The 26,119-nt window shown below is 39.8% G+C and overlaps 1 protein-coding gene across 13 annotated transcripts in view; it reads left to right on the forward strand.

Annotated features, from left to right (window-relative positions):
* Positions 1-26,119, forward strand: part of LOC124551171 (YLP motif-containing protein 1-like) — a 383,298-nt gene that overhangs the window by 254,300 nt on the left and 102,879 nt on the right. For 10 of the 13 annotated variants that reach the window (XR_006967786.1, XR_006967785.1, XR_006967783.1 and 7 more), the window contains exons 20-22: positions 6,294-6,461; positions 17,192-17,314; positions 22,791-22,857. Coding sequence is in view for 7 of the 13 variants with exons in the window: in XM_047126156.1 (XP_046982112.1) it covers positions 6,294-6,461; positions 17,192-17,314; positions 22,791-22,857 (358 nt within the window). In the remaining 6 variants the exon portion in view is untranslated. The remainder of the gene's footprint in view (positions 1-6,293; positions 6,462-17,191; positions 17,315-22,790; positions 22,858-26,119) is intronic. The other 3 variants (XR_006967788.1, XM_047126160.1, XM_047126159.1) reach the window with 1 other exon arrangement.

Below are 26,119 nucleotides of genomic sequence, written 5' to 3' on the forward strand. Positions count from 1 at the left end.
CCTTCCCTAACCCGGGCTTGTGCTCCGTCTCTAATGACCTCGTTGTCGACGGGACATTATTTGCCAGAATGATGATCTCAGATATAAAGAGCTTAAGTATCCTTTGCCATAAAACTTCTGGATCTCCTCGTCTAAATTGTCGGGTTTCATTTGCACAGGCATGATAATTTTGTTAATGTCCCGTGCGTCAAGAACCAGTCCAACTCTTTTATCTGCTTTGCTTATTGTTAGGGAAGGACTACCATAAGGGGAGTTCGATGTCTCAATTATACCCCAGCCCACCATCTTCCTTATCTTTTTCATGACCTCTTCCTTTCTGGTCCAGGGGACCAAGTAAGATGCTCAACAATAGCTCTTATGTGGATATACCTGCATATCATAGACATATCCTTTCACGATACCAGGCTTATCTGCAAATACTGCAGGGTATTTAGATAATAACTCTGTCAATTGTTCAGCTTGAAATTCCTCAATGTTTGTTGCTTCATTTACCTTCTCCTTGATAGTGTCACTGATAATCTTGGAATTGAGTGCATCATTATTTTGATGGATTATGACAGAATTTCATTTGTTCATTCTCCAACATGAGCTGCTTTGGAACACGGATGGAAAAAATCAAATTTCTTATTGGTTACGGGCTGCATGAAATTCATGGTTGAGGTCAATTGTCGTCTGTTGCTGATGGTATTTAAAGGTGAAGGTCGCACGGGCAACGTCTATTATTGCCTCCTTCTTCTGCATAAAATCTAGTCCCAGCAAGACCGAAAGATTCTCTACTAAAAGGAATGTGCATGCTATGGCTCCAATTTCCATTTGAATCTCAGCTTGAGTCTGGAACTTGATTGTTTGGGCCTTCTGTCCTAGTGCACCAACAACTTTGCAGTTTAAAACTGGCAAAATTGGTAATTTTCTAATCTGCGAGGCCCTTTTATAGAACTGCATATTCATAACTGACACACTCGCTCCGGTATCAAGAAGTATGGTGGTGGTCACATTGCTTATAATTCCAGTTATTCGTGCTTGAATTATTTATTTCTTCTCTTTGTCCAAAATGGTGGGCTCTTCGACCTACTGCCTTCGTTCCCATCCTTGGTCACCTGTCGAAGGCATACAGGGCCCGATTTTAGTTTGATGGTTTCTTATTATTTGGTTCCTGCTCAGAAGGCATCTCCACTATCCTCGCATTTTGTTGGTAGTTAGTGGGAGATGGTCTTACTCATTTATTCCACTGTTGTGGATAAGGATTATCCTGCATGGGTATAGCGTGCATAAAATTTATTGGCTGTGAATGCGAACCGTATGTTGGTTGTGGATTCCAACCACTAGGACCTGGCTGTTGCCAGTATCCTTGCCCTGACCGCATGTTTTTTGGGTTGTCCACATAAGGACTATTTTGCCCACTTCCAGTTCTCCTTTTACGATTAAAATGGTTATTTACATTTTCGTTATCACCCTGTTGATGATTATTATTCAATACAAGTTGGTTTTGATTGCTTTAGTTACTGTTGTTTTCTACCTTTGATCCATAATTCATTTTATTATTGTTGTAATAACCTCAATTATTGAACTGTTTACTTTTATTTTTCCTAGGACTGTTATCGCCCGTGATTGAAGGGTTCCCATTCCATGATGATTTACCATTATTATTATTATTCCTACCATTGGCAATTCCTTCAGTAGATTTTCTTACATCCTCCTGTACTAAATCTAACGTGTCAGTTATGATAAGAAACTCCTTTACATCAGTATCAGGGGTGTTAAATAATTGTTGTCGAATAGTGACTGGTATTCTTACTTTCAGAACTCCCAACAAATCTCTAGGTATTACAGGCTCATCCCAGTGACTGGCCATATTTGTATATTTTTCAAAGTATTTCCTTGGTGTACCCGTCTTTGGGTTATACATTTTGGCACTGTACACTGTTTTGCGTAATCTTTCTTGTATAGACTCAGACCAAAATTGCTCTAAAAATTCCTTTTCAAATTCGCCAGAACTCAGAAATTTTGTCAGTGGAATAAAGGTAAGGTGCTACTTAACTTTCATGAAAAGTTTGGACTCTACATACTTCTAATTTTTTTTCTGTCCATTTCTACATGATAGTCTGAAGTTTTCCAGTGTAGTCACAGAGGAGAAGTGGCCACAAAACAAAACTCTGCATTCACAACAATGAATTCATTTCTAGCACTGTTTTGAAACAGTTCTCAATGGACACTGTCACTTTGCAACATGTGTATGAAAAATAAGGTATTGGTCGCTTTAGTTCTGGTGCTTCATTTTCTCTTAAATTATCTGTACTCTTATCGACACATAATGACTCATTCATTCAGGCACTTTTTAAAATTCAATCCTGCAGATGGGACAGTTTTTTCTCAGAGTTTCTTTATAAGTCTGACATTAAGGTTTACATTAGGGAAATTCAAGGAAGGAATACTAGCAGTGTAGGAACAGATACTTACTGTAAAGATGACACATTAAGTTGCAGGTAGGCACAGTTAAAAGGCACTTACACACAAACTTTTGGCCACAGCCTTCATCAGAAAAAGAGAAACACACACCATTCATTCACACAAGCAAGCACACCGCACGCACGCGACTGCCATCTCCGGCAACTCGAACCAGAGTTGGCAATCATGTGTAGGTGACGAATAGCTATTCTAGATGTGATAAGCAAAATGCCAGGCAGAATCATGGTCTGGAATGAAATCCATTCCGTCCAACATTTTTCCTACCAGTATCGGAATAGCTTTTCATTACCCTCTCAATCTCTGCATTGTCCTTGTGAGACGCTATGCTCCTTCTTCACCCATCTGCCCGCTGTATGGCTCCTATCCCTGTGACTGACCCTTCTGTAAGACTTGCGCTGAGCACCCTCCTACTGTCACCTATACCAGTCCTATCAGCTGTTACATAAAAACTGTGTGGCCTTTTACATTGGCATAACTACTACCAAGTTATCAGTTAAGATGAATGGGTGTCAGCCAACACACAGCATCCTGTTGCAGAGCATGCTCTCAACTTGACAAACATGACCTCAGTGCCTGTTTCATCACATGTGCCATCTGGATTCTTTCTCCAGACACCAGTTTCTCAGAACTCCGCAGGTGGGAACTGGCACTACAATGTGTCCTTGGTTCTTGCCACTCACCTGCACTTAATTTGCATTAATTAATTCTGTGTCAGCATTTCTTCACAGTGACTATTCCTTTCTTCACTCCCTTTTAGATTTCTGTATCTTTCATTTTCTGACCTGTCTATTTTTACCCGACACCCCCACCTACCCACCCTTCCCGCCCACTATCTCTACCACATACAATGAATTTAGCTTTCCGCTATTATTAAATTATGCATGATGTTTTGTCAGTAACCTCTGTCTTGCATATACCCTCTCTTCCACTTTTAAGCTCTCAGGTTTTCAAATCTCATCTGATGCAGTCCCCAACAATCAGTCTTTCCTGCTCATCCCGTCTGGTAATTCTCCACTTAGCCGGGGCTTTGGGTGACTTTTCCAAACTGTAACCCTTTTCCTAAACTTCACCCCTCTTCCTTCTCCTTCAACCCTTCTCCCAGAAGGAGCCACAGTCCCCAGAAGTTTGCAGACTTCAATACATGTATGTGTGTTCTCCTGCTGCTGCTTGGTGAGCAGTTCTTTTATCCATCCAGTTACATTATATTTTCAAAAACTGACTATTTTCATTGACATTATTTCTAAACATTTGTTTGTTGGCTGAACTTGTAAAATGAAATGCCCTCACACAACTTTGTATTGGTTCTACACTCTTCATCATATATTTCATTGTGTGACCGCAACTTACGTAGAGGAGCATGTTCAGATCTAACTGAAGAGCTGATAACTGTAGAGGAGATGTGTGTTTTCAACAGAGTTGCATGGGGATTATTTGGTTAAAACTGTCACGAGAACCTTATTTTCTGGTTTTGTGGCAATAATTGTTTAGCTTCGCAATTTCTGTTTTAATACAGAAGCTATTCACCTGAATTTTGAATTCCACATATGTAATTTAGTATCTGGAACACAATATCTACAACCTACCACAAAGCAGACAACAGATGTTTATCATCACTCAACCATTTTAATAATTTCCATTTTACTAAAGGCACTGCTTACTAGAACATACTACAGTTCACACTTGTATTCACAGGGGTGTACTACAAGTGTTGCACAAATCCAATTGTTGTATTCTCTGTGGCATTTGTTATGGGGTGTGTGTGCACTAGACAGCCAGCATTTTTGAGGGATCATGGCGTTCACTGTGTGTTGCTGGTGTGTATGACTTCATGAGTGAATTCTTTGTGCTAAATGTTGCGAAAGAGCAATCAGATGTCAGCATTTATTTATGGGCGTCATAGGCAATAAGTAACAGGTCTACTAATATTTTTACATCTTCATGTTAACAATACTTCAGGAAATAGGTACATAACATGAATGTGTCATCTTCCATCAGACCAGGAAATAGAGTATTATATCTAAAATCACAGATGATGTGACTTACCGAACGAAACTGCTGGCAGGTCGATAGACACACAAACATACACATGAAATTCAAGCTTTCGCAACAAACTGTTGCCTCATCAGGAAAGAGGGAAGGAGAGGGAAAGACGAAAGGATGTGGGTTTTAAGGGAGAGGGTAAGGAGTCATTCCAATCCCGGGAGCAGAAAGACTTACCTTAGGGGGAAAAAAGGACAGGTATACACTCGCGCGCGCACACACACACACACACACACACACACACACACACACACACACACACATATCCATCCGCACATACACAGACACAAGCAGACATTTGTAAAGCAAAGAGTTTGGGCAGAAATGTATGAGCGGCGGCAACTTGAAATTAGCGGAGACTGAGGCCTGGCGGATAACGGGAAGAGAGGATATACTGAAGGGCAAGTTCCCATCTCTGGAGTTCTGACAGGTTGGTGTTAGTGGGAAGTATCCAGATAACCCGGACGGTGTAACACTGTGCCAAGATGTGCTGGCCGTGCACCAAGGCATGTTTAGCCACAGGGTGACGAATCTGCTCCAGTCCGGAATCCCTGAACCATTACACCAACAACCTGAAAACAGCTTTCGCATCCCGCAACTACCCTCCCGACCTGGTACAGAAGCAAATAACCAGAGCCACTTCCTCATCTCCTCAAACCCAGAACCTCCCACAGAAGAACCCCAAAAGTGCCCCACTTGTGACAGGATACTTTCCGGGACTGGATCAGACTGTGAATGTGGCTCTCCAGCAGGGATACGACTTCCTCAAATCCTGCCCTGAAATGAGATCCATCCTTCATGAAATCCTCCCCTCTCCACCAAGAGTGTCTTTCCGCCGTCCGCCTAACCTTCGTAACCTCTTAGTTCATCCCTATGAAATCCCCAAACCACCTTCCCTACCCTCTGGCTCCTACCCTTGTAACTGCCCCCGGTGTAAAACCTGTCCCATGCACCCTCCCACCACCACCTACTCCAGTCCTGTAACCCGGAAGGTGTACACGATCAAAGGCAGAGCCACGTGTGAAAGCACCCACGTGATTTACCAGCTGACCTGCCTATACTGTGAAGCTTTCTATGTAGGAATGACCAGCAACAAACTGTCCATTCGCATGAATGGACACAGGCAGACAGTGTTTGTTGGTAATGAGGATCACCCTGTGGCTAAACATGCCTTGGTGCACGGCCAGCACATCTTGGCACAGTGTTACACCGTCCGGCTTATCTGGATACTTCCCACTAACACCAACCTGTCAGAACTCCGGAGGTGGGAACTTGCCCTTCAGTATACCCTCTCTTCTCGTTATCCGCCAGGCCTCAATCTCCGCTAATTTCAATTTGCCGCCGCTCATACCTCACCTTTCTTTCAACAACATCTTTGCCTCTGTACTTCCGCCTCGACTGACATCTCTGCCCAAACTCTTTGCCTTTACAAATGTCTGCTTGTGTCTGTGTATGTGTCGATGGATATGTGTGTGTGTGCGAGTGTATACTTGTTCTTTTTTCCCCCTAAGGTAAGTCTTTGCGCTCCCGGGATTGGAATGACTCCCCTCTTTCCTGACGAAGCAACCGTTGGTTGCGAAAGCTGGAATTTTGTGTGTATGTTTGTGTTTGTTTGTTTGTGTCTCTATCGATGTGCCAGCACTTTCGTTTGGTAAGTCACATCATCTTTGTTTTTAGATATATTTTTCCCACGTGGAATGTTTCCCTCTATTATATTCATATAATTCTTTTTAGAATGTAACATGACTTCCTGTAAATAAGTTTTTGGTGTCTTTTTCTCACCAAAGGTATACATCTGTGAAATGGATATGGACGCTTCAGTGTGCTCGAAGAGGAACATCCACAATCGTTCAGAGAAAGACATCAGTGAGATCATCGAAAACTGGGAGCCTACTCCGAAACACTACCTCCGCCTTGATGTTCGCTCATTGCTACAATCGGTCGCTATCACAGAGGTAAGGTGAAACATGGTTTAAGTGCCTCACTATTGCAGTTTTTGTTGAGATTGCTTTGTGTTTCTAGCAATGACTGTAGAAATGACAACTAGTCTGACAGTAGATGTTTCCTTATCAATTCCTGTTAATCTGTGTGAACAGTGCTCTACAGTTAATGTTTAATATGTATGTCAAGAAAACTAAAGTATGCACAGATAACAGTGGAACACCGGTATGCAGTTTTGTCTTCCTCATTTAAATGATCAGTGCCTTCACCTTCAAAGAGGAGCAGGCATCTGCATGCTGATATTTTAAAGGTCAGCACTGGCAGAATCCAGTTCCTTGTTTCCAGTTATTTAGAACTACATTCTCATTAGGGTAATGTTACCCATTTACACAACGAAGAACCACATGTGAACATTCTGGTAGATACAGCATTACAGATTTTATCTGTGATCTAGTACGGAAGAATATGGCTATTAAATTACCCCTTCATTGAAAAAGATGAAGTTACTCTTTTGTGTGGTCTGCATCTTTAACAGTTCCATACTGAAAAAATTCAAATTCACAGAATCAAGGACGTCCTCAAGGACAATACTGTCCATCTTGAAAGGCAACAAACAACATTTTACTTGGGACTTGTTTTTAGCTTGCTACGTCCCATAAAATCACTGATTATTGTTTTGATTCCATGCCCACAACTTGTCATTGATTTTCCTGTGATTCAATGAACTGTTGTATTCAGTCATGTGTGCATTTAGTGGGTCCTTCCAGGTTCCATGTACTAGTGTTCTTGTGCACATGTGAATACTATAATTTACTCACCTAACATGAAGTTACTGTTGATTAATGTGAATAATTGAGATGATGTAAAACAATGCTGTATTAACATCTCACACTGCTAGCAAAGTTTTTCTTACTCCGGGAATGAACACAGTAAAGTACAACACATCCATTTTGGAACAACTGTGGAGAGAGATAAATAATCATCTCTTCTCTATACTGGGTGTTCATTTTAACGGAAGCGATTGAAAAATCTCAAAAACTCCCGTGTGCCGTTGGACATTCAAGGGCCTTTGAGTAGCATGTCTATTCCTCCGATTACAACACCATCTGCGGTAAAATGAAGAAAATGCTACAGACAAAACATATGTAGATTTTGCCATAGAATTGTAATCTGCAGTAAAAAGTGGGGGTACCCATTGAAGATTTCAAAGTTGCCCTCCATACACGAGGTGGGATGGAGAGTTGCGTGCGATATCATTGGTTGTACCCCTCAGAGACAAACAAATTGGAATTATAACTTTTTTGATCAGATGTGTAGTTTTCGAAATATTTCCATGTCTTCAGTTAAAATGAGCACCCGGTATATGTAAACTGAAGATGATTGCTCACGTCAGTGTGTTTATGCTAATCTCAGGAACTGCTGTAGGGATTTTGGTCTGGTTTTGGCTAATAGGTAGACTGAGTCATGAGGAAGATTTTTGTATATAATTTATAAATATTTCTTACAAATTTTCTGGATTATAGTGAGTTAAAGTTAAGTTTTGAAAGCATTGTCATTGCCACCTGGCAAACAGCCATTGTAACTTAAGAGAGCAGCAGTGACTGTAGAACGCGGCAAGTGGAATCTAATTTGCATCTGGTGTGGTGTTCTAGAGACAGAGCATGTTGCTGAAAACTGAAAGGATGTGGGATCAAATCCCAGCTGGGTCACTTTTTTTCATTTTGCCATTTAACCTAGTGTTGCCCTCAACAGTATTGAGATATGGATTTGGAAATATTATGAGAATTTCGGACTGCCAATTGATGCTTCCCTCAGATCTGCATTCATTATGTGCACTATTAATTCACTGCAAATTCTTTGAACAACTGACAGTGAGTTACTCAAGTTTGAAGTGATGTAATAGCATGACTTACAATGAAAAGGTACCTACCTCATCATGAGGCTGTGATGTTAGACTTACAGTTCGAAGTAATCAAATATTTTTGACCAATAGTTTCTCTGCAACTGTTTGAGAAGAACTGCTTAACTAAAACTATGTGCAATTCCAAAATATGAGTTAGTTAGTTACATGTTCCATGGATCATTTTGCACAATAGATCCTAATGATGTGGAACGAGTCATTTTACATTCACATCACACTTTAATTTGTACATAAAGTTATATTTTTGAGGTCACCCCCTCCTCACACACGCGCACACACACACACACACACACACACACACACACACAAAAGTAAGTATGAGTTAGTAATTCCTGCCCACCACCTTGTACACATTACAATAATAGAAATTCTCCTATGGAATAGGCGGTGTTTCAAGAAGAAACTTTCTGAATTTGCTATCAAATTTTACTTTGCTTGTTGTCAGACATTTTATATCACTGGGTAAGTGATAAAAAATTTTTGTTGCACAGTTGTGCATCCATTTCTGTGCTAGAAAGGACCTTAATGTGGAGAAATGAATTCCATTTTTCCTTGTGGTATTGCAATTATACACATCATTGTTCCTTTCGAACTGTAGTAGATCATTTACAGCAAACTTCATGAGGGGATAAATATACTGTGAAGCAGTAGGCTGAATACTAAACTCCTTAAATATATGTCTACATGATCATGGATGAACACCATATATTATTGGTTTTATTTCTAATTCTCCAAGTACAACATTTTTCGGAAAAACTATTTCAGCAGTTACAGCAACTTTGCTTTGTTTACATACAATATGTTCTTTCAGCAGCATGGCAAATAACTCAACTGTCAGCTTTATGCCTTGCTTGAATCAAACCTAGATGTTGATGTGATTCTTTGCATGGCACGTTATTGAAGTCTGCCATAAAGAATCCATGGCAAAGAATTGCGGCAACAGCTCTTAAAGGTGCATCACAGTGCATGCTAAACTTCACAAGAGGAGTGCTGTAACACAAGCTGAATGTGTACATCATTTGTGTTTTTTCTTATTTTTTCTTCTTTTATTTGTGCCACCTCAGCCAGCCTCCAGTCCATATTGAATCATTCACTAATATACACCCATGATTCATGTGACATTATCGACACTGATTGTAAATGTATTACTTACATCATGATGTCCTCTCATCATTGCCATGAAATGTCACTCCAGTTGCCAATTCAATACAGAGCACATGACATTCATACCTTCAGATGACCTGTACTGTGCACTGCTTACATTGCATAAGTTATATGAAAGTGGTGGTATTCAGTTATTTAATGTTGTTCTCTTCAATTTATTCGTAACCACACTCAGTGGCCCATAAACAAAATACACTACGCCACACGAGTTCTCTGGCCTAACCTACTTAAAGCTATCTGTGCGAACCTGGGGCAGGTCACTACTTTACTCAAAAACAATGATGGAATTTTAGAAATGTGTGCTGTAAGTTATATATTGATTAAACGTGTGGTTTATTGTGAAAAGGGGAAGGCAAGGAGGGAGAATAGTGAAGGAAATAAGATGTCAAGTTATAAACCCTACATGTAACTACACTCCTGGAAATTGAAATAAGAACACCGTGAATTCATTGTCCCAGGAAGGGGAAACTTTATTGACACATTCCTGGGGTCAGATACATCACATGATCACACTGTCAGAACCACAGGCACATAGACACAGGCAACAGAGCATGCACAATGTCGGCACTAGTACAGTGTATATCCACCTTTCGCAGCAATGCAGGCTGCTATTCTCCCATGGAGACGATCGTAGAGATGCTGGATGTAGTCCTGTGGAACGGCTAGCCATGCCATTTCCACCTGGCGCCTCAGTTGGACCAGCGTTCGTGCTGGACGTGCAGACCGCGTGAGACGACGCTTCATCCAGTCCCAAACATGCTCAATGGGGGACAGATCCGGAGATCTTGCTGGCCAGGGTAGTTGACTTACACCTTCTAGAGCACGTTGAGTGGCACGGGATACATGCGGACGTGCATTGTCCTGTTGGAACAGCAAGTTCCCTTGCCGGTCTAGGAATGGTAAAACGATGGGTTCGATGACGGTTTGGATGTACCGTGCACTATTCAGTGTCCCCTCGACGATCACCAGTGGTGTACGGCCAGTGTAGGAGATCGCTCCCCACACCATGATGCCGGGTGTTGGCCCTGTGTGCCTCGGTCGTATGCAGTCCTGATTGTGGCACTCACCTGCACGGCGCCAAACACGCATACGACCATCATTGGCACCAAGGCAGAAGCGACTCTCATCGCTGAAGACGACACGTCTCCATTCGTCCCTCCATTCACGCCTGTCGCGACACCACTGGAGGCGGGCTGCACGATGTTGGGGCGTGAGCGGAAGACGGCCTAACGGTGTGCGGGACCGTAGCCCAGCTTCATGGAGACGGTTGCGAATGGTCCTCGCCGATACCCCAGGAGCAACAGTGTCCCTAATTTGCTGGGAAGTGGCGGTGCGGTCCCCTACGGCACTGCGTAGGATCCTACGGTCTTGGCGTGCATCCGTGCGTCGCTGCGGTCCGGTCCCAGGTCTGTGGGGCGGCGGATAGTAAGTTTGTAAAAATATCTAAAATCTGATTGCTGGATAAATGCTTGCATGTAGAATCAGTTTCTGGCTTTTAGAATGTTGTTAATGCTGTCTTTCGCCATTCTCAACACTGGCTCTCTATTTACTTTTTGGCACCCAGAAAGTGATTTAATAAAACATGGAACCAGTAATTAGAGATCCTAGTGCCCACTTTATCTGAGAATGTTATTATAGCTGCAGCTTATAGCTCTGAGGAATTAGGAGATTGTCCGGGATTTCTAATCAAAAACGGTTTTCCAAAATAGTTGAGTATATTCTGAAATTCACTGATAAAAACCACAAGTATCCCTACAACCTAACTAACAGAGCAGTTCAGAGTCTAATGCGCTGATGCAACTATAAATGTCCGAATTAAATGTTAAAAAGAATGCTCGCCATAATTTGATGAAAATATTTCATCAAACGCCACGCTAAATATTTGGTAGAATGTCTGTCCCGCGACGGCACGTGAAAATACGACAATACGCAAACTGAATACCGATAATTAAAGTCAACCCAGAATTAACACTATACGGCATCCGAGGCTGTTTGTAGCAGTGACACTGATGCGACGCGACTCCCGACACAGATGGCGTGTCATTCAGCGTCTGGAGAGAACTGGGGCCTTGCTTCCTCGCGCAGCGTTCTTATATATAAAGCCGCGGTGCGGACGGCTAAGGGAACGCCTGATCTTTTCGGCTCTCCCGACTAGCCGCTGGGCTTGTAACGCACCACTTCAAGTTACATAATAATTTATAGCTTCTTTTGCTGATGGCCGAGGAAGCTCTTAATTTAAACGTGCATTCACCACGCAGGTAAGTATTGATAATAAAATTTTGACGTGGCTAAGTTAAATATTTTGGGCGCGAGAATTAATTAAATTACACTGCACGCAGTAGATGAGCTCTGAACTGGCCCTTTTGAGATCCGCTATCGCTATAATTTTATAGGTATTAAAAAGAAACTTTACACATCTTCATAGTCATAGCGGACCTCCAACCTATTTAAATCTAAACATCCTAGCCTTATTTATTAGCCTACTTAATCTATCTTGCTTCCTTCAGTTTTGAGACGAAAACCACAAAATCATGAATTTCCACTAAAATCTTAATTTGTGAAATCCAAAGTACTGTTTTTATTAAATCATTATGAAAGATGAATCTAAATATAAATTTTGAAGTCGCTAGCTCTTTTCTGTTGCGCCAATGATTTTTTCAGAAAAACGTCCAAATTTCGAAAATGGCTGAAGTTATCGAACTGATATTTAACACTCATTAATTTAGTATTATTCCTGACATGCTAGAAAAGTTTTAGGTCATTTGCTTGATTTTTAAGGTATTGCGCAACATTTATGACGTCAGAGCTAGTTACAGCAGGCTGGCTGGCACACAATGGAAACTGATGTGAATTTACTACAGCGTGAGTAGGCTGCTTCCCTACAGGTCGACGGGCACGTGCACCTTCCGCCGACCACTGGCGACAACATCGATGTACTGTGGAGACCTCACGCCCCATGTGTTGAGCAATTCGGCGGTACGTCCACCCGGCCTCCCGCATGCCCACTATACGCCCTCGCTCAAAGTCCGTCAACTGCACATACGGTTCACGTCCACACTGTCGCGGCATGCTACCAGTGTTAAAGACTGCGATGGAGCTCCGTATGCCACGGCAAACTGGCTGACACTGACGGCGGCGGTGCACAAATGCTGCGCAGCTAGCGCCATTCGACGGCCAACACCGCGGTTCCTGGTGTGTCCGCTGTGCCGTGCGTGTGATCATTGCTTGTACAGCCCTCTCGCAGTGTCCGGAGCAAGTATGGTGGGTCTGACACACCGGTGTCAATGTGTTCTTTTTTCCATTTCCAGGAGTGTATTTGTTAACATGGCAGCATATGTTAATTAAATGACAAAAAACATATATAACAAAAAAATCTTTGTCTTGGAACACAAAAATCAGGCACTGCCAAACACTGGAAAGGCCTGAAGCACCATGTACAGGAGAAACACTTTACACGTTGGTGGATCTTGAAAAATGGGAAAAAGTTGAAAGAAGAATTCTGAGAAAAAACTGGGACCTAAAAGTAATAATAATGCTAAATACAGATTAAGATAAAACAGAGTACTCAGTTTGGAGATGCTAACTAATGTAACGAGGAAAAGTCGACAACAGTTTTATGGACACTGATACTGAATGGATAATAACAGACTAACCAATCAGATCTTCAGCTTGTTAAATAGCTATGAATCCAAACCCCGGTGTTTCACTAAAACTGATAACAGAATACTTTCTAGAGATGCAACACAAAAGGCAGTATTTCACGAAAGAGAGAGACCCAAAGTGTAGTTCTTGTAGTAGAGGGCATGAGAAATGACAGGGTGAGGAATTGAGGTGAGAATAATACAAGCTAATAGTATAAGACCTCCTTGCAAGACATTGTGTTCTGTTTTCTTTTATTACTTCATTGTGTTTCAATAGTGTTGGAGCGCCTGAAACAGGGTCTTTTCTTTCAATCTATACACTTAATTTGGCAATTTAAAGCAATTGTGGAAAAATAATCAACTTATCAGCTTGACTATTTTTGTAATTTGGAAACTATTGGACTGCCTCACCCTGTTAAGTTGCAAATTTTAGAATTATTTTCCAGTTTTAGATATTATGGAAAGTAAAGTTCATGTGATTTTTGCTTAAATCATGTCCCACCTGAAGAGGTTTACCGTATTCTGGAGTATGTGACAATACATCCATTTGCTTCTACTAGTTATCTGTGGTTATTTACTCTACTGTGATTGAAACACATTGTAAGCTTCTTATCTTTATTATTAGGCAAAAAGCGATCCACTATTAGTGTACCCAATGTTCCCATTTTACCTGGATTAAACACCTTTTGAGAATTGTTTTTCCCAGCGTAATCACAATTTCATAAGAACTCAGTCCAGTTATCTTTCTTCTACCTTTCTTCTGTTATTTGTCACTTTTTTCTTAGCTTTGTATATGCTTAACCCATATTTTGTGACAGACAATCCTGTCAGATGAACATTCACAACTGAGCATTATACTAGAGGTTGAAAATACCGCTTCAGTTGTAAATTTCTTTTATTATCACAACTGGTTTCGGGCTCTCATAAGCCCATCCTCAGGTGTCGAAACTGTGCTGTGCTACCGAGTGCTGCGGTGGACGTGTACAAGGCACGCTTTGCTACCTATGGGTGCAGGACAGGGAGTCACTGTTCTGCACTCATAGGTAGCAAACCGCGCCTAGTACATGTCCACTGTGGCGCTCAGGGGGCACAGCACAGTTGCGACACCTGAGGATGGGCTTATGAGAGTCTGAAACCGGTTGTGATGATAAAAGAAATTTACAACTGAAGCGGCATTTTCAACCTCTACCATATTTTGTGCTATGAACACTGTTGTGGCAGTGTGACATCACAGCAGGGTTTATAGTTTTTGCCACCTGTACAACATTGTTACATGATAAGGCAGAAGGTGCAAACAGACAGTAAAATTGGGCAGAAATTACAGTTGAACCTGGTCTCAGTGTTGTCTACTATAAGTCTAAATTATTGGATGCAGAGACCGTCTGGAAAATTGAAAGGAAATTCCAATATTTTGAGATGAAAGTAACGAGTGAGTTACAGACAAACACACAATAAACATATCCCAAATACTGTAGAAATAGTTGTAAAGACAACTACAGAAAGAAAAACCGATAGAGAAACTGTGAATTGCAGCATCGTCTGTCAATAATTTGAAATATCTTGCATTTAGACCAGACAGTCACTGTGGAGAAGAGAGCTTGCATCTGACTGGAGGAGAAGTGAGAGGGGGGGGGGGGGGGGGACCCTTGAGCAACATGTGGGACACAAGAAAAAGATAAAGTTTGGTGACAAGGATCAATACGGTAGCTGCAAGAGAGTGTGGAACCAGTTTTAAATATGATATCCCAGAGAAGAGTGAGATTTTTTGGACCCTTCATGGATATAAAATGTTGGCCGAGAAGCATGCAGCAAAACTAGAATAACAGGGAATAACTGAATTAAAGAAAATATGGAGATAAGAAAGCAATTGGGTTCAGGGAAAATACATACACGGGAGTGTAAGTCCAGCTACGGGAAAATAGTGAAAATCTGCCGCACGGTCTGGATTGATGTATGGCACAACCACCCCAAAGATTAGTTTCTGAATGTGGTCATTATCAAAGTATTTTTTTTTAAATAAAAGAGAAGATACATTGTGAAAATGCTGACAATCACATAAAATACATAGAGTGAATAAAAATGTAGCATACCAACTTGGTGCGAGAAGTACGTCATTTACAATACAAGCATGATACTCAGTTGCTTATACCATAGTCAAGCATTGCGCTCCCATTCAGGTGTTTTGCTGTCTGTGGAATAGGATTGTTGATATTTTTAAAAAATCAGGAATCCGAGATATCTGTATTTACAAAAATGTTGTTATTGGCCCTCAATAGATCGGAAAAAAGTACTGATATGTTGATGAAAAAAATATCTATGTACTGACCTATAAAAATATTGGCTGTACATTGTAAACAAACAGCCTGTTTTAGAGCTGTATATTTAAGTATTGATTTATTGTTAGATATTCTATACATCAACAAGCTAGCAGCCTGCTTATCTCCCTTAGAGCAAGAATTGAAAGGAAAACCATGCATGTTCACGAATGGAGAAACCACTTTGCCAACAATGGTAACAGTACATAAGTGGCACAGTAAAAGGCAGCCGATGGGTCTGCCGTTCAGTTTCATCACATATCAGATTTGTGCGGAACACCTCATGTTGACTTACCTGTTTACTCATTGCAGCAAATGTCAGTGACCTAGTAGTTGTAGTGTCAAAGCTGCATGGTGAAGTTAAATGTTGCAGTTCCTGTTGTTAGCGCTGAGTGCCGATTATATCAGCATTACCCCTCACACATCTCAGTCCATCTCAGAGACTAGTCTTGTCATTTAGATTTTTGTTCATAATTTTCAATAACTGTCAATAAAATTCTTCTGGGCTGTTGAACACATTGTCAGTATATAAAATATCAAATGTTTTGGACACTATAGATAGTGGCCTTCCTCAGGACTTGTGCTGAGCTGACTCCTGTTTTATTTTAACAACACCTGTTTTATTTTAACAACACTGACTCCTGTTTTATTTTAACAGCTCCTGAACTGTTTTATTGACAGTGACAACGGCTGCGGATGTCTAGATTTACATTTTCAGCAGCTGCTTTTGAAGAATGTCGATGTGGAGAAATAGCACAGCATTTGTGTCAAAAATTGTTTTTTTTAATGCTACTGGTATGCTATTTCTTCACATCGGAAGTCTTGTTATTCGATTCACAATTTCATGATGATGATGATAATGAACATGATGATAATGACATGATGTGGATGCGTGACACCAAGGTCTTTAGTATCCATCAGTGTCCAAGCTATATCCGACTATTATTTGTAAAATTCTGGAGAAGCAGCACAAAGAAAGAACAAACACTTGAGGTTGCCATTTGGAAGATAAAAAATCTCACAGCTTTGAGGACGGCACTTTCCTTGCATTGTCAAATCAACTCTAATAGAAAATGACCCTGTAACAAGTAGTGTTATTTGCATAAAGAAAAGCAAGCAGAAACTGGCATTGTTGTAAACAGTGCATTATGGATATACGTTTTGTTTCTCTTTTTAATCTGAATCATACATAAAAGAATCTACGAAATACAACTTTTCCCATCATTGTGAAGTTTTGTTAGTGTCTGTAAACAAAGGAACAGACACAGCAGTGATAATAACATAGCGTGGCAAGTTCGCTGCACAGTTGGCAGAGGTGGCCAAGACTTGGGTGAGGCGAGTAGTCAAATCACAACAGAGCAGGCTCACTGCCAGTGCTGTAGCATTAGAGCGATTGACCTGTATGTAGAAGTTTTAAAATGATATATTAAAACTTTTCATAACTAAAAAAACCTGCTAAGTCTTAATGTGTAATACTTCATAGTAAACATAACAGTGGCATTAAAAGACCAGAATATTAATTAAACTGTAGAGTGTACCTAATAGTTAGCCCTTGCCAGAATACATGGTCTTAAATAATACAGTGTGGCCTTAATGGGTGGTTAAAACTGCTGTAGTGACTAGCGAACCAGTATGTAGGTGCTCCCATTGACATCACTGGTGACATTCAGAGCTGTCTCTTCTGTAATTCATTTGTGCCTCAGGTGGAAATGGAGGATACTGCAGCTGATGTGGAAAAGGACGACTCAAAAGCTGTAACTGAAACACAAGACAGTATATCTGACAAGGAACCAGAGGGAGATGAAACTGAGAAGGATGGTGATGAGGTAAGGCGAGCCGGCTTCACTACATTTTAGATTAGTAGCACATGCTTTCCAAAGAAGAGATTGTGCCATGGCGCAGGAGGTGGGCTGCCACAGCAGTGGCAGCAATGAGTGTGGAGCTCTTCCAATCAGAGCTTTATATACCTCGTACTGTTTCTATGTGTGTGTGCTGCACTGAAATTTGAGGTAAGACCTCTGCAGGGAATTCAGTGAGAAGACTTGCATTATGTATTTCCACATTGTTCATTTGTTCATTACAGTTGGCAATAACAAATGGAGTTAGAAGAAAATTGGTTCAGGTAATTGAAATGTGGAATTTCTCAGACTATTTTGTTGGCGCTCCACACAAAATAATCATTTAGGTTTGTTCAAGACTCTCTCTCTCTCTCTCTCTCTCTCTCTCTCTCTCTCTCTCTCTCTGTGTGTGTGTGTGTGTGTGTGTGTGTGTGTGTGTGTGTGTGTGTGTGTGTGCATGCTTGCGCTCTTGTGCGTGTTTACTATTTTTTTGTCATTTGAGTGAAGTATGTTAAATTTCGTAATTCCCTTGTTTGCTACAGTACTATTGGCTAAGTTTTTGCTACAGTACTGTTGGCTAAGATTACAGCCAACTGCTCTTGCTTTCAGTGTTTGTATAGTTGTACTCAAGTAATTGTCAGATATATGGATAGCAAATTTATATATCACAATTTTAATGTTAGCTATTTTCCTTTGTGTGCCAATTCATTCACTGAGCCTGTTATCATAAGGTAGGCTATTCAGGTCTTTCTTTCTTTTAAGAAAAAGAGGAAGAGGTTAGAGATAACATGACTTCTTGAGTGTTTGTTGCAGAATCCATATTGATTTCCTCTGGAGAACATTTGATCTTGTTTGTTACAGTGAGAAATCTTTCTTACGGTCCAGTCTGTATTGTTGAAAACACAAATTTATTGTACATTAGACACAAAAAGAGCATTCGGCAAGATGTTGGAGCACTGTTATCATTTGCACAGAATTTTTGTATATAATTGAGGAGAGTAAAATATTTTAGTAGTAAATTTTAATTGAAAAATAAAATAATTCACAATCTTAAGTATTCCATTAACATATTGTTTAAAGAGTGTGTTTTTATGTACTCCAGTTTTCTAACGTTTGAAATTCTCAGAATCATTAATCGATTGGATAACGTTTGTCTGTCTCTTGTACCAGAAAGGGAACATAAATAATGCATGATAAAACTCATTAATAAGTGATGCGTGATATGCATTATTTTTTGATTTCTTTCCTGCGTCATTTTTCTTTTCCATCGGATGACAACCAATTTTACATTAGTTCTATTGTAACACTTTGTAACTCAGTTAGGCTGGTTGCACAAAGGATTTTGAGCAGATGTATTAATTACTATATTTTCTTTGACATTGAAGTGATATCTGTGTCAGAAACAGAATTTGAAAGGACAATACTCTTGGCTGTACTGTGCACAGTTTTTGCCAGGTGTGTGCATTTAACACAAATTTTAAAATCTCTGTCATGGATTTTTTTTGGATCACAAAGTATAATGAATTATCTTAATTTTGTCTCATGTACATACACTTTTTAAAAATTTGAAAAAGCTATAAACGTGTCACACCACACTCCTGCAGCCAGAGGTTTATTTCTTAAGAACTAAGATCCAAAATTAGAAAACAGAAATATGAGCATTAGTAGACATAGTGGAAGTGAAAATCAGTCACAGCCACCAGCCCACAAGTGGAGGGGATCTAGAATGATTAATGTGTAAGAGGTATCGAAAGGAGAATGCTTTCGAGAAGACTGTAGAATTACGAGGATACGGAAGGACACAGCTGGTCAGTACTTATCTTCACGACGCAAAATTCTGAATACTAGTGATACACATATTCCAGTTTTATAAAACCCAGAACCATGTGTCCCTTCCTCAGGGAGAAAAGAAGGATAGATTGTGGGCTGTTGGAGAGCAGGAACAGGTCATGCAATGGTTATGAGGATGAGGAACTTTAAATGTGTGTCTACTGTACTTGGCATTTTGCTTCAGCTGGGTAAGCACTGATTGGCAATTCTGTGTCCTCGTTATGGGTTTTAGCATACTACAATGAATAACTCCTCTGGCTCTGGAGAGAGAGTGGGGGGGATTGTACACACTTTTGAACTCAGTATTCATATTGTATAATGTGTAGTGTGTTTGCCTTCGCTCATTCTTATGTTCATTTGTTATTTTACCTATTCATTGCCATCTTTCTGATTTCTAGCATCATACTTCTTACTCCCACTTGTTAATTTCTGAGGAGCTCTTTCATTAATTATTGCTATACTTGTGTTATTTGCTTCCTATTTAGATTACGTAGTAGCATTCTACAGTTTCATTGAGCTGCAACAAAATTATCCTACAATTGTGCTTCTGTTCACTCACTGGCATTGTAGTGTCAAAACAGAAGTCTAGCAACCAACATTGAATACACACCTTGCTGTGGAATTTGTTTCTTTTTCATTGCTACATCAGTAATAATCGCAATGTAAAACTATTATGTTGCTTTCCTTTTTGTTTGATTTCAGTTTGTAACATAGCCAACTTTTCAAAGAAAGCTCATTACAGGTATTTGATTCAAGAAACTGTTATAGATCTTACTGTGCCGCTATAACTATTCCAGAACTGTAAAATTTGCAGTTATGCTGAATGTGACTACAGATGACACAATTGAGTAATTTAGTTTATTGATTCGAGCTGACGGTTGCTCTCTAATTCAATATCTTGGAGTGACTGCACAGTTTTAAGGGTGGTGCCAGACCACATAATGTGACTCATTTTTCTAGAGGACTGACACTTTCGTTGATTATTCTGACATATCAGGATTGTGACATATAGCCCTGTAGCTGAAAGCAGGAAGAGCAACATTTATTGCCTCACTTGAGACTCCAAGTAGAGGGTGACAAAAGTATTTTGCACAGTTGAGGACAAAGTGAGGAATAGAATTGCTCTCGTGTAGCACTGATCTTTTTTTCAGTGGCGGGCAAGCAAACTGCACGGGAACAATTTGTCGATGTTATGGAAACCAATTTATTGTCTTTTTCTCTCCACGTACATTGTGTTCATTTGCACAGAGATAAAGTTTGGGCCGCTTGCAGGAACCGGTCGACTGCACGTGAAGTTGGTACTGTTTTGTGTTTGGTGAGGTCACTCTATATATAATCTGCCATACGTATTTGTGATGTGCCACAGCAATCTTCTTCATTAGCATTGATTACCTGTATGATTCTCCATCTGGGTGATGTGCCTCCAAACTTGGGGTGCACAAATAGTGCAACATTACATCAATTTATTTACAGTTGCGGCTGGAAGATCTGCAGGTTCTGTACTTGTTTTGTGACACCTAAATGAGGATTACTTCCCAATTTATGACATTGGGAAGAGAATTTTGCAGCACAGGCAGACAGACAGAGAATTCGTGGGTCAAGTGGTGGATTTTGCACTTGTCATCAAATAAGCTTACTTTCTGTTCTGTCGAATCTCATTTTGCTTCGTAAATTAGCAGCCCTCAGTCATTTATTTTCAGTTTATTTTTAAGCTAAGCAGTCTGTGTATGGATCACTGCTGGCATTCAGGTTATATTTGGTACATCTGAACAAATTACAGTAGGGCATTAATGTATCCGCTCATCAAACACTATATGTGCACGGATTGTGGAGTAACTTATATGGATTCTACATGAAATAATAGATCTCCTCGCGTATTTGAGGCCAGGAAACTAGTTGCTACATACATCTGTAGTACTGTAGCACCTGTAATATCGAGTCAGATTATTATCTCATGGATGTGTTGAGATTTTATGAGTGACAATACAGTCTACAGTGCAGCATTTATAAAATGACAATTGCAAATATTGCGTAAATTAAATGGTCTGTTTGTGTTACTAATAATGAAACACACACATGGATATCTTGATGTGATGAAATTGCATTGAATTTTTATCCTCATATTTTACAAACTTTAATTTTCTCTTATATATATTTTGTTGTGTATTGTTGTCTTCTTTTTGACATAGTCATCACTGATTGTGATTATTATTTCAAAGTAAAGGGAAAATTCTGTTTATGAAATGAGTGAAGGTTGATTCAGTAATCAAACTACTAATACTGTTTCTAGACTATCATTATTTTTGGATAGACGTAATCTGTAGCTAATTGTGTGCATCTCAGTTGACTTTTAAATAAATATTACATGCTGTAGTGGTTGTCTACAGATTGACAACTATATTATAAATGTACTACTTATTTTGTCTTGATGCAAAATAGCACATATATTTAGTACAACATTGCCTTCTTGCTTCTTCGTTGCTGACATTTCATTATGCAACAAAGCAGTTTTGCTGAATCGGGGAAAACACATATTTGATGCGTGCTCTGTATAGAGATTTGCTAATTTTAGTGTAGCAGTCAGTGTATTCACTTCAGGTAGAGCAACACTGAAATATAGAAAAAATATTGTTGAATACAATTTTATTATGATTGGCTTGCATATTACAATATTTATTATGACATTCTTAGCAAAAGTTCAGTTGTAGTTACCTAATCAGTCAATATTTGCATGCACAACACTTGTGTGTTCTGATACACGGCATTATTACTAAAAACTCAATTTCACTTGAATAATTATGCATCTCATTTGAACCAGAGTTTAAGATATACATACATCACAACTTTTACAAACACGTGGGAATGTGTTACCTGTTATCTTGAACTTATGTGCCCTTACTTACAGTCACACTGGGAGTTGGACACGAAATAGTTATTTACTACAGTGTAACAGTTTTTTCTGCCCAATATTAGTATTGCCCTTATGATTGCACTTTTGTTGCACATAATGGCTCGTTCATATAATCCACAAATACATTCAGTAAAAGACTTCATTGCGTGCATTAAGAATAAATATTACAAGTGCATTCCTGTTATTTCAGGAAACATTTTATTTGAACACACCATGCAATTTGTTTGCAGGAAGAGTTAATTAGTGTCACTGTGACACCTCATAACTTTTTTAATGTTGGTTTTGTACTACTATTTCAGAATAATGTTGTTCTTGACTGCTGCTTGGTCAAGCATAGTTGGAAATACACAAAATTTTTCTGTATTTTTCGATTGATAGTAGTACTACTATTGTTTACCTTACTGCATTATATGCAGCCTGCAACCAGTGCAGATGTAATTACTCAAGTCAATGGCTAAAGGAAGGGTATTATTCAGAGCTTATAAATGTACTGTAAAAAGATAACTTTGATACAAAAATGAGAATGCTTTTACTAAACACAAGATTTTGCAGAAATTTTTTCTGCCTTTCAGAAATAGTGCCTCTAATGGTTGGTAAGTTCTTAGTTGTAGAAACAGTTTCACTTACTTTTCTTTTGAAAGAAAATTCATCTGTGACTTGTGTCAGGTCTGCCTTAATAGTGATCATCTTACTGTTGTTGAGCCTAAAGAGTTGTTGCTTCAGGAGTTGGAGAACAGCACTACGTACACGAGCAAGTGGGAGCGCATGGAGCCTTCTGGTGATAAACTGAGTAAGTATATTTCCTAAAGACATATCTCACTCACCTCAAACTGTGAATGTGTCTGTTTCCAGGGCTGCAGTCTGACGAGCTACTGGCCTGATTGTGTCAGTGATGTGCAGGCTTATTGCAAATAATTGACAAGAGTTGTGTTCTCTGTCACAGATGTTCCATTTTTGTTCATGTGCAGTGATTTGCATTTCAGGAGTATGCAGTGTAATGTGTTGAGCTCTGTGTGGAGAACTTAATTTTGCTGGTGAAGTGCTTACATCAGAGAGAGCTCACTGTTGACTAAACCTCTTAAATGTGGGGAGATAAATGCAACTGATAAGTGAATGTGTTATTGTTTAGAGCTGGTCAGCAATAAGCCTGGGAAAAGTTTAGTCCACATTTGTTCTTATGAATTCTGTGCTGTCATTCCTCATATTTTTGTCTGGAAGTGAAAATTCTGAAGTTCATTTGACACTCCACATCCTTAATTTTTGTTGTTCTACAAAGAACAAAATTTGGATGTCAGACAATATCAATCCATCCAGTGCTTTCCATTCTTTGATTTAGAAAGACATTTTATGGATACACAACCTGTCTGCTGCATCAGTTGGTTTTATCTGTGCAACTGTTGGATTCATGTGCATCTGTTGTAATCTGCTTAGCTTGGGCTTTTCCATAAAGCTTACTGTTTTGTCATTGGGTGGCATTAAGAAAATAATTGCCATATCTGTGTCAGTGGTGATACTTCCTGTCATTTAAAAACTGTGTATTAGACTGAGACCCAGAGCAAAACACTGTGAGGTGAGTATTGAACTGTGCCCAGGTCCTGAGTACCAGGAAAAGGCAAGGTTCAAATTCAAGTGTCGATCAACTGGATGATTTTAATCACCTCAGACACATCATTACAGGTCAGAGTGAAAAGTTCAGTGTATCCTATTCAAAGAATAACTCTTAAGTTTTTCTTAGCATGTGGCCAGTTCATGTTATGTACTTGAGTGCCACACACATTGTCACTGCCTAAGAACTCAACGTAGGGGAAGTTTGAATAGTTTAAGATCCACGCCTGTGTCCATAACATGACATTGGGTTGGAGGGTGGGGCTAGACATCAGGTTAGTCGCTTGCAATCGAGCATGGAAGGCAGTGTGTATCTTTCAGTGGAAGTTCACTTTTCCAGGTTTTGTAACTGAAGATACTTTCATTTCCACATTTACTTTGCCACTTTCTTGCAGTTCACAATGTGTATTAGAATATATTGCCAAAGAATTGACAGGCCTTTTCATTATGAAGAAGGTAATTTGAATCCAAGTTGACAGCATCATTACAGAACACCTTTAAGATGAACAGGATCCTTTTAATAATGTTAAACAGGAAAAGTTTTCTTCATGTTGTGCAAAATATTGTTTATTGGGTCACAAACTGGCTTTCTACTTCTTAGGCCACTGTCAACTGGTCACAGAATGTCACAGCGACAGATAAAATGACCTTTTAAATATACAAGAAATTAAATTTGCACCCACTTTCATTCATAAAATTAATGCAAGATATTCTGTAATTTATGTAGTGGCCAGAGTCTGTCATGCAGCTCAGTTAAAGATAAATAAGCAGAATCGTTTGGCGGTACAGCTACCGTCTTGCTAGCTTTTGTACTCTGCTGAGAACTGCCAAGTGCTCTCACGTCTGGCCATCTAGCTCGACTAATACCTCTCCTCAGACAGTTCCAACACGTTACATTATAGTTTCAAATGTATAAAAATCGTACTCCCACAGAACAAAATAACAGAAATATAATAAAAAACCCTCACTTCAGTCACTTAATGTCACAAGTTATCAGTTCCCCATTGGGCATCATGTGACAGACTTCAGAGCCCACAGGAAACCTGTGCTATGCAGCATATGGTAGTTTCCAGGGTTAAGATCCAGATTTAAATGAGTTACTGCAAACATCAGGCTGTATGTGAGAGCTCCTCTCTGTATATATATTTTACAGAATAGCCTAATATGAATTCTTTATTACTATTACTGTACACTGTTAAGCCCGGTCCACATGCAACGATCTGTCTGCGCAGACATCGGCGCAGATGTCTGTACATGCAAAAGATCGCTGCAAATGTGGTGTGTGCACACGACACAAACCCCAATCTACTACTCGCCCACCATCTGTCGGTGTAGAAATGAAATATCAGTGGCAAGCGACTACGCTCCCCGTAAACGTCAAAATTTAATTCAGTTATTTTGAAATATAGAAATGGAGGAAGTTCTGTTGTGGTCTGTGTTCGCAACTTGTGTTGCAAAAAACATTCAGACCAACCGCAGGAAACAGAGAAATCGGTCAAAATGGTGTAGACAGTGGCTGCTAAAGCGAAAGCAGTTTTCTCACGTAAATTTACTGCGAGAGTTGCAGGGCGAACCAGTTTTGTTTTACATTACCTCGTGTTCCATTTCCTCGCACATTGACACTCCAATTTCATCTTCAATTGTACTCCTGCTTGGTCTTGGCCCTTCTTGATCACTAAGAAAGCCAAGCAGATCAAAATACCATAACGTTGGCTGGTGTACTTGATCTACTCCTACACCAGACCACCCAGATTTCTGAACTTTAGATAACTCTTTTCGGTAAGCAATTCGTTGACAGACTTAATTTACTTGACTTGCCTTCATGAACTCATCCTTCAGGAAAGTGTAAATAGCTTCACATCTGTTGGGTATTATTTCAGTCAATGCTTGTTTCGATATTGCAGATGAAAATTCCAAATCCTTGTAGCTCCTTCCTGTTGCTAAGAGTCTTAATGTTACTGCCAGCCGTTCATGAGGAGAAATTGCCCTTCTCATACAAGTATTTTTTCTCATAATATGAGGGGTTACAAGCTTTAAGAGATAATTATAAGTTTCGACATCCATCCGCAAATAATTTCGCCAGTTCGCAACGAAATTATGTTTTTATTACCGTTTCTCTGCTTTCCGAGGCGTCAACTGCCCGAAATTTTTCAATTAAAGCATTGTATGCTGCTGTCTTTTTGTCTCGGTCACTATATTCCTTACTTTTAATCTTCCACAAACATGGGTGGTTTCTGTATATTTCAATGAGTTTACTTACAAACTATTGAGAACACTTACGAGTATCAGCCATTTTAATGCCCTGTGCGCACAAATACAAACACTAGACTGAGCAAACAGCTGTTTTGCGCCAGATTTGCGGCAATCTCCTGTCCACACGCTCCAACTTGTCTGCGCAGATGTGGTTTGAACCCACAGATTTGAGAGGTTTCGCTCAAACCTCCAAC

Source organism: Schistocerca americana, chromosome 9 (genome assembly GCF_021461395.2).
Source record: "Schistocerca americana isolate TAMUIC-IGC-003095 chromosome 9, iqSchAmer2.1, whole genome shotgun sequence".
Lineage (NCBI taxonomy): Eukaryota > Metazoa > Arthropoda > Insecta > Orthoptera > Acrididae > Schistocerca > Schistocerca americana.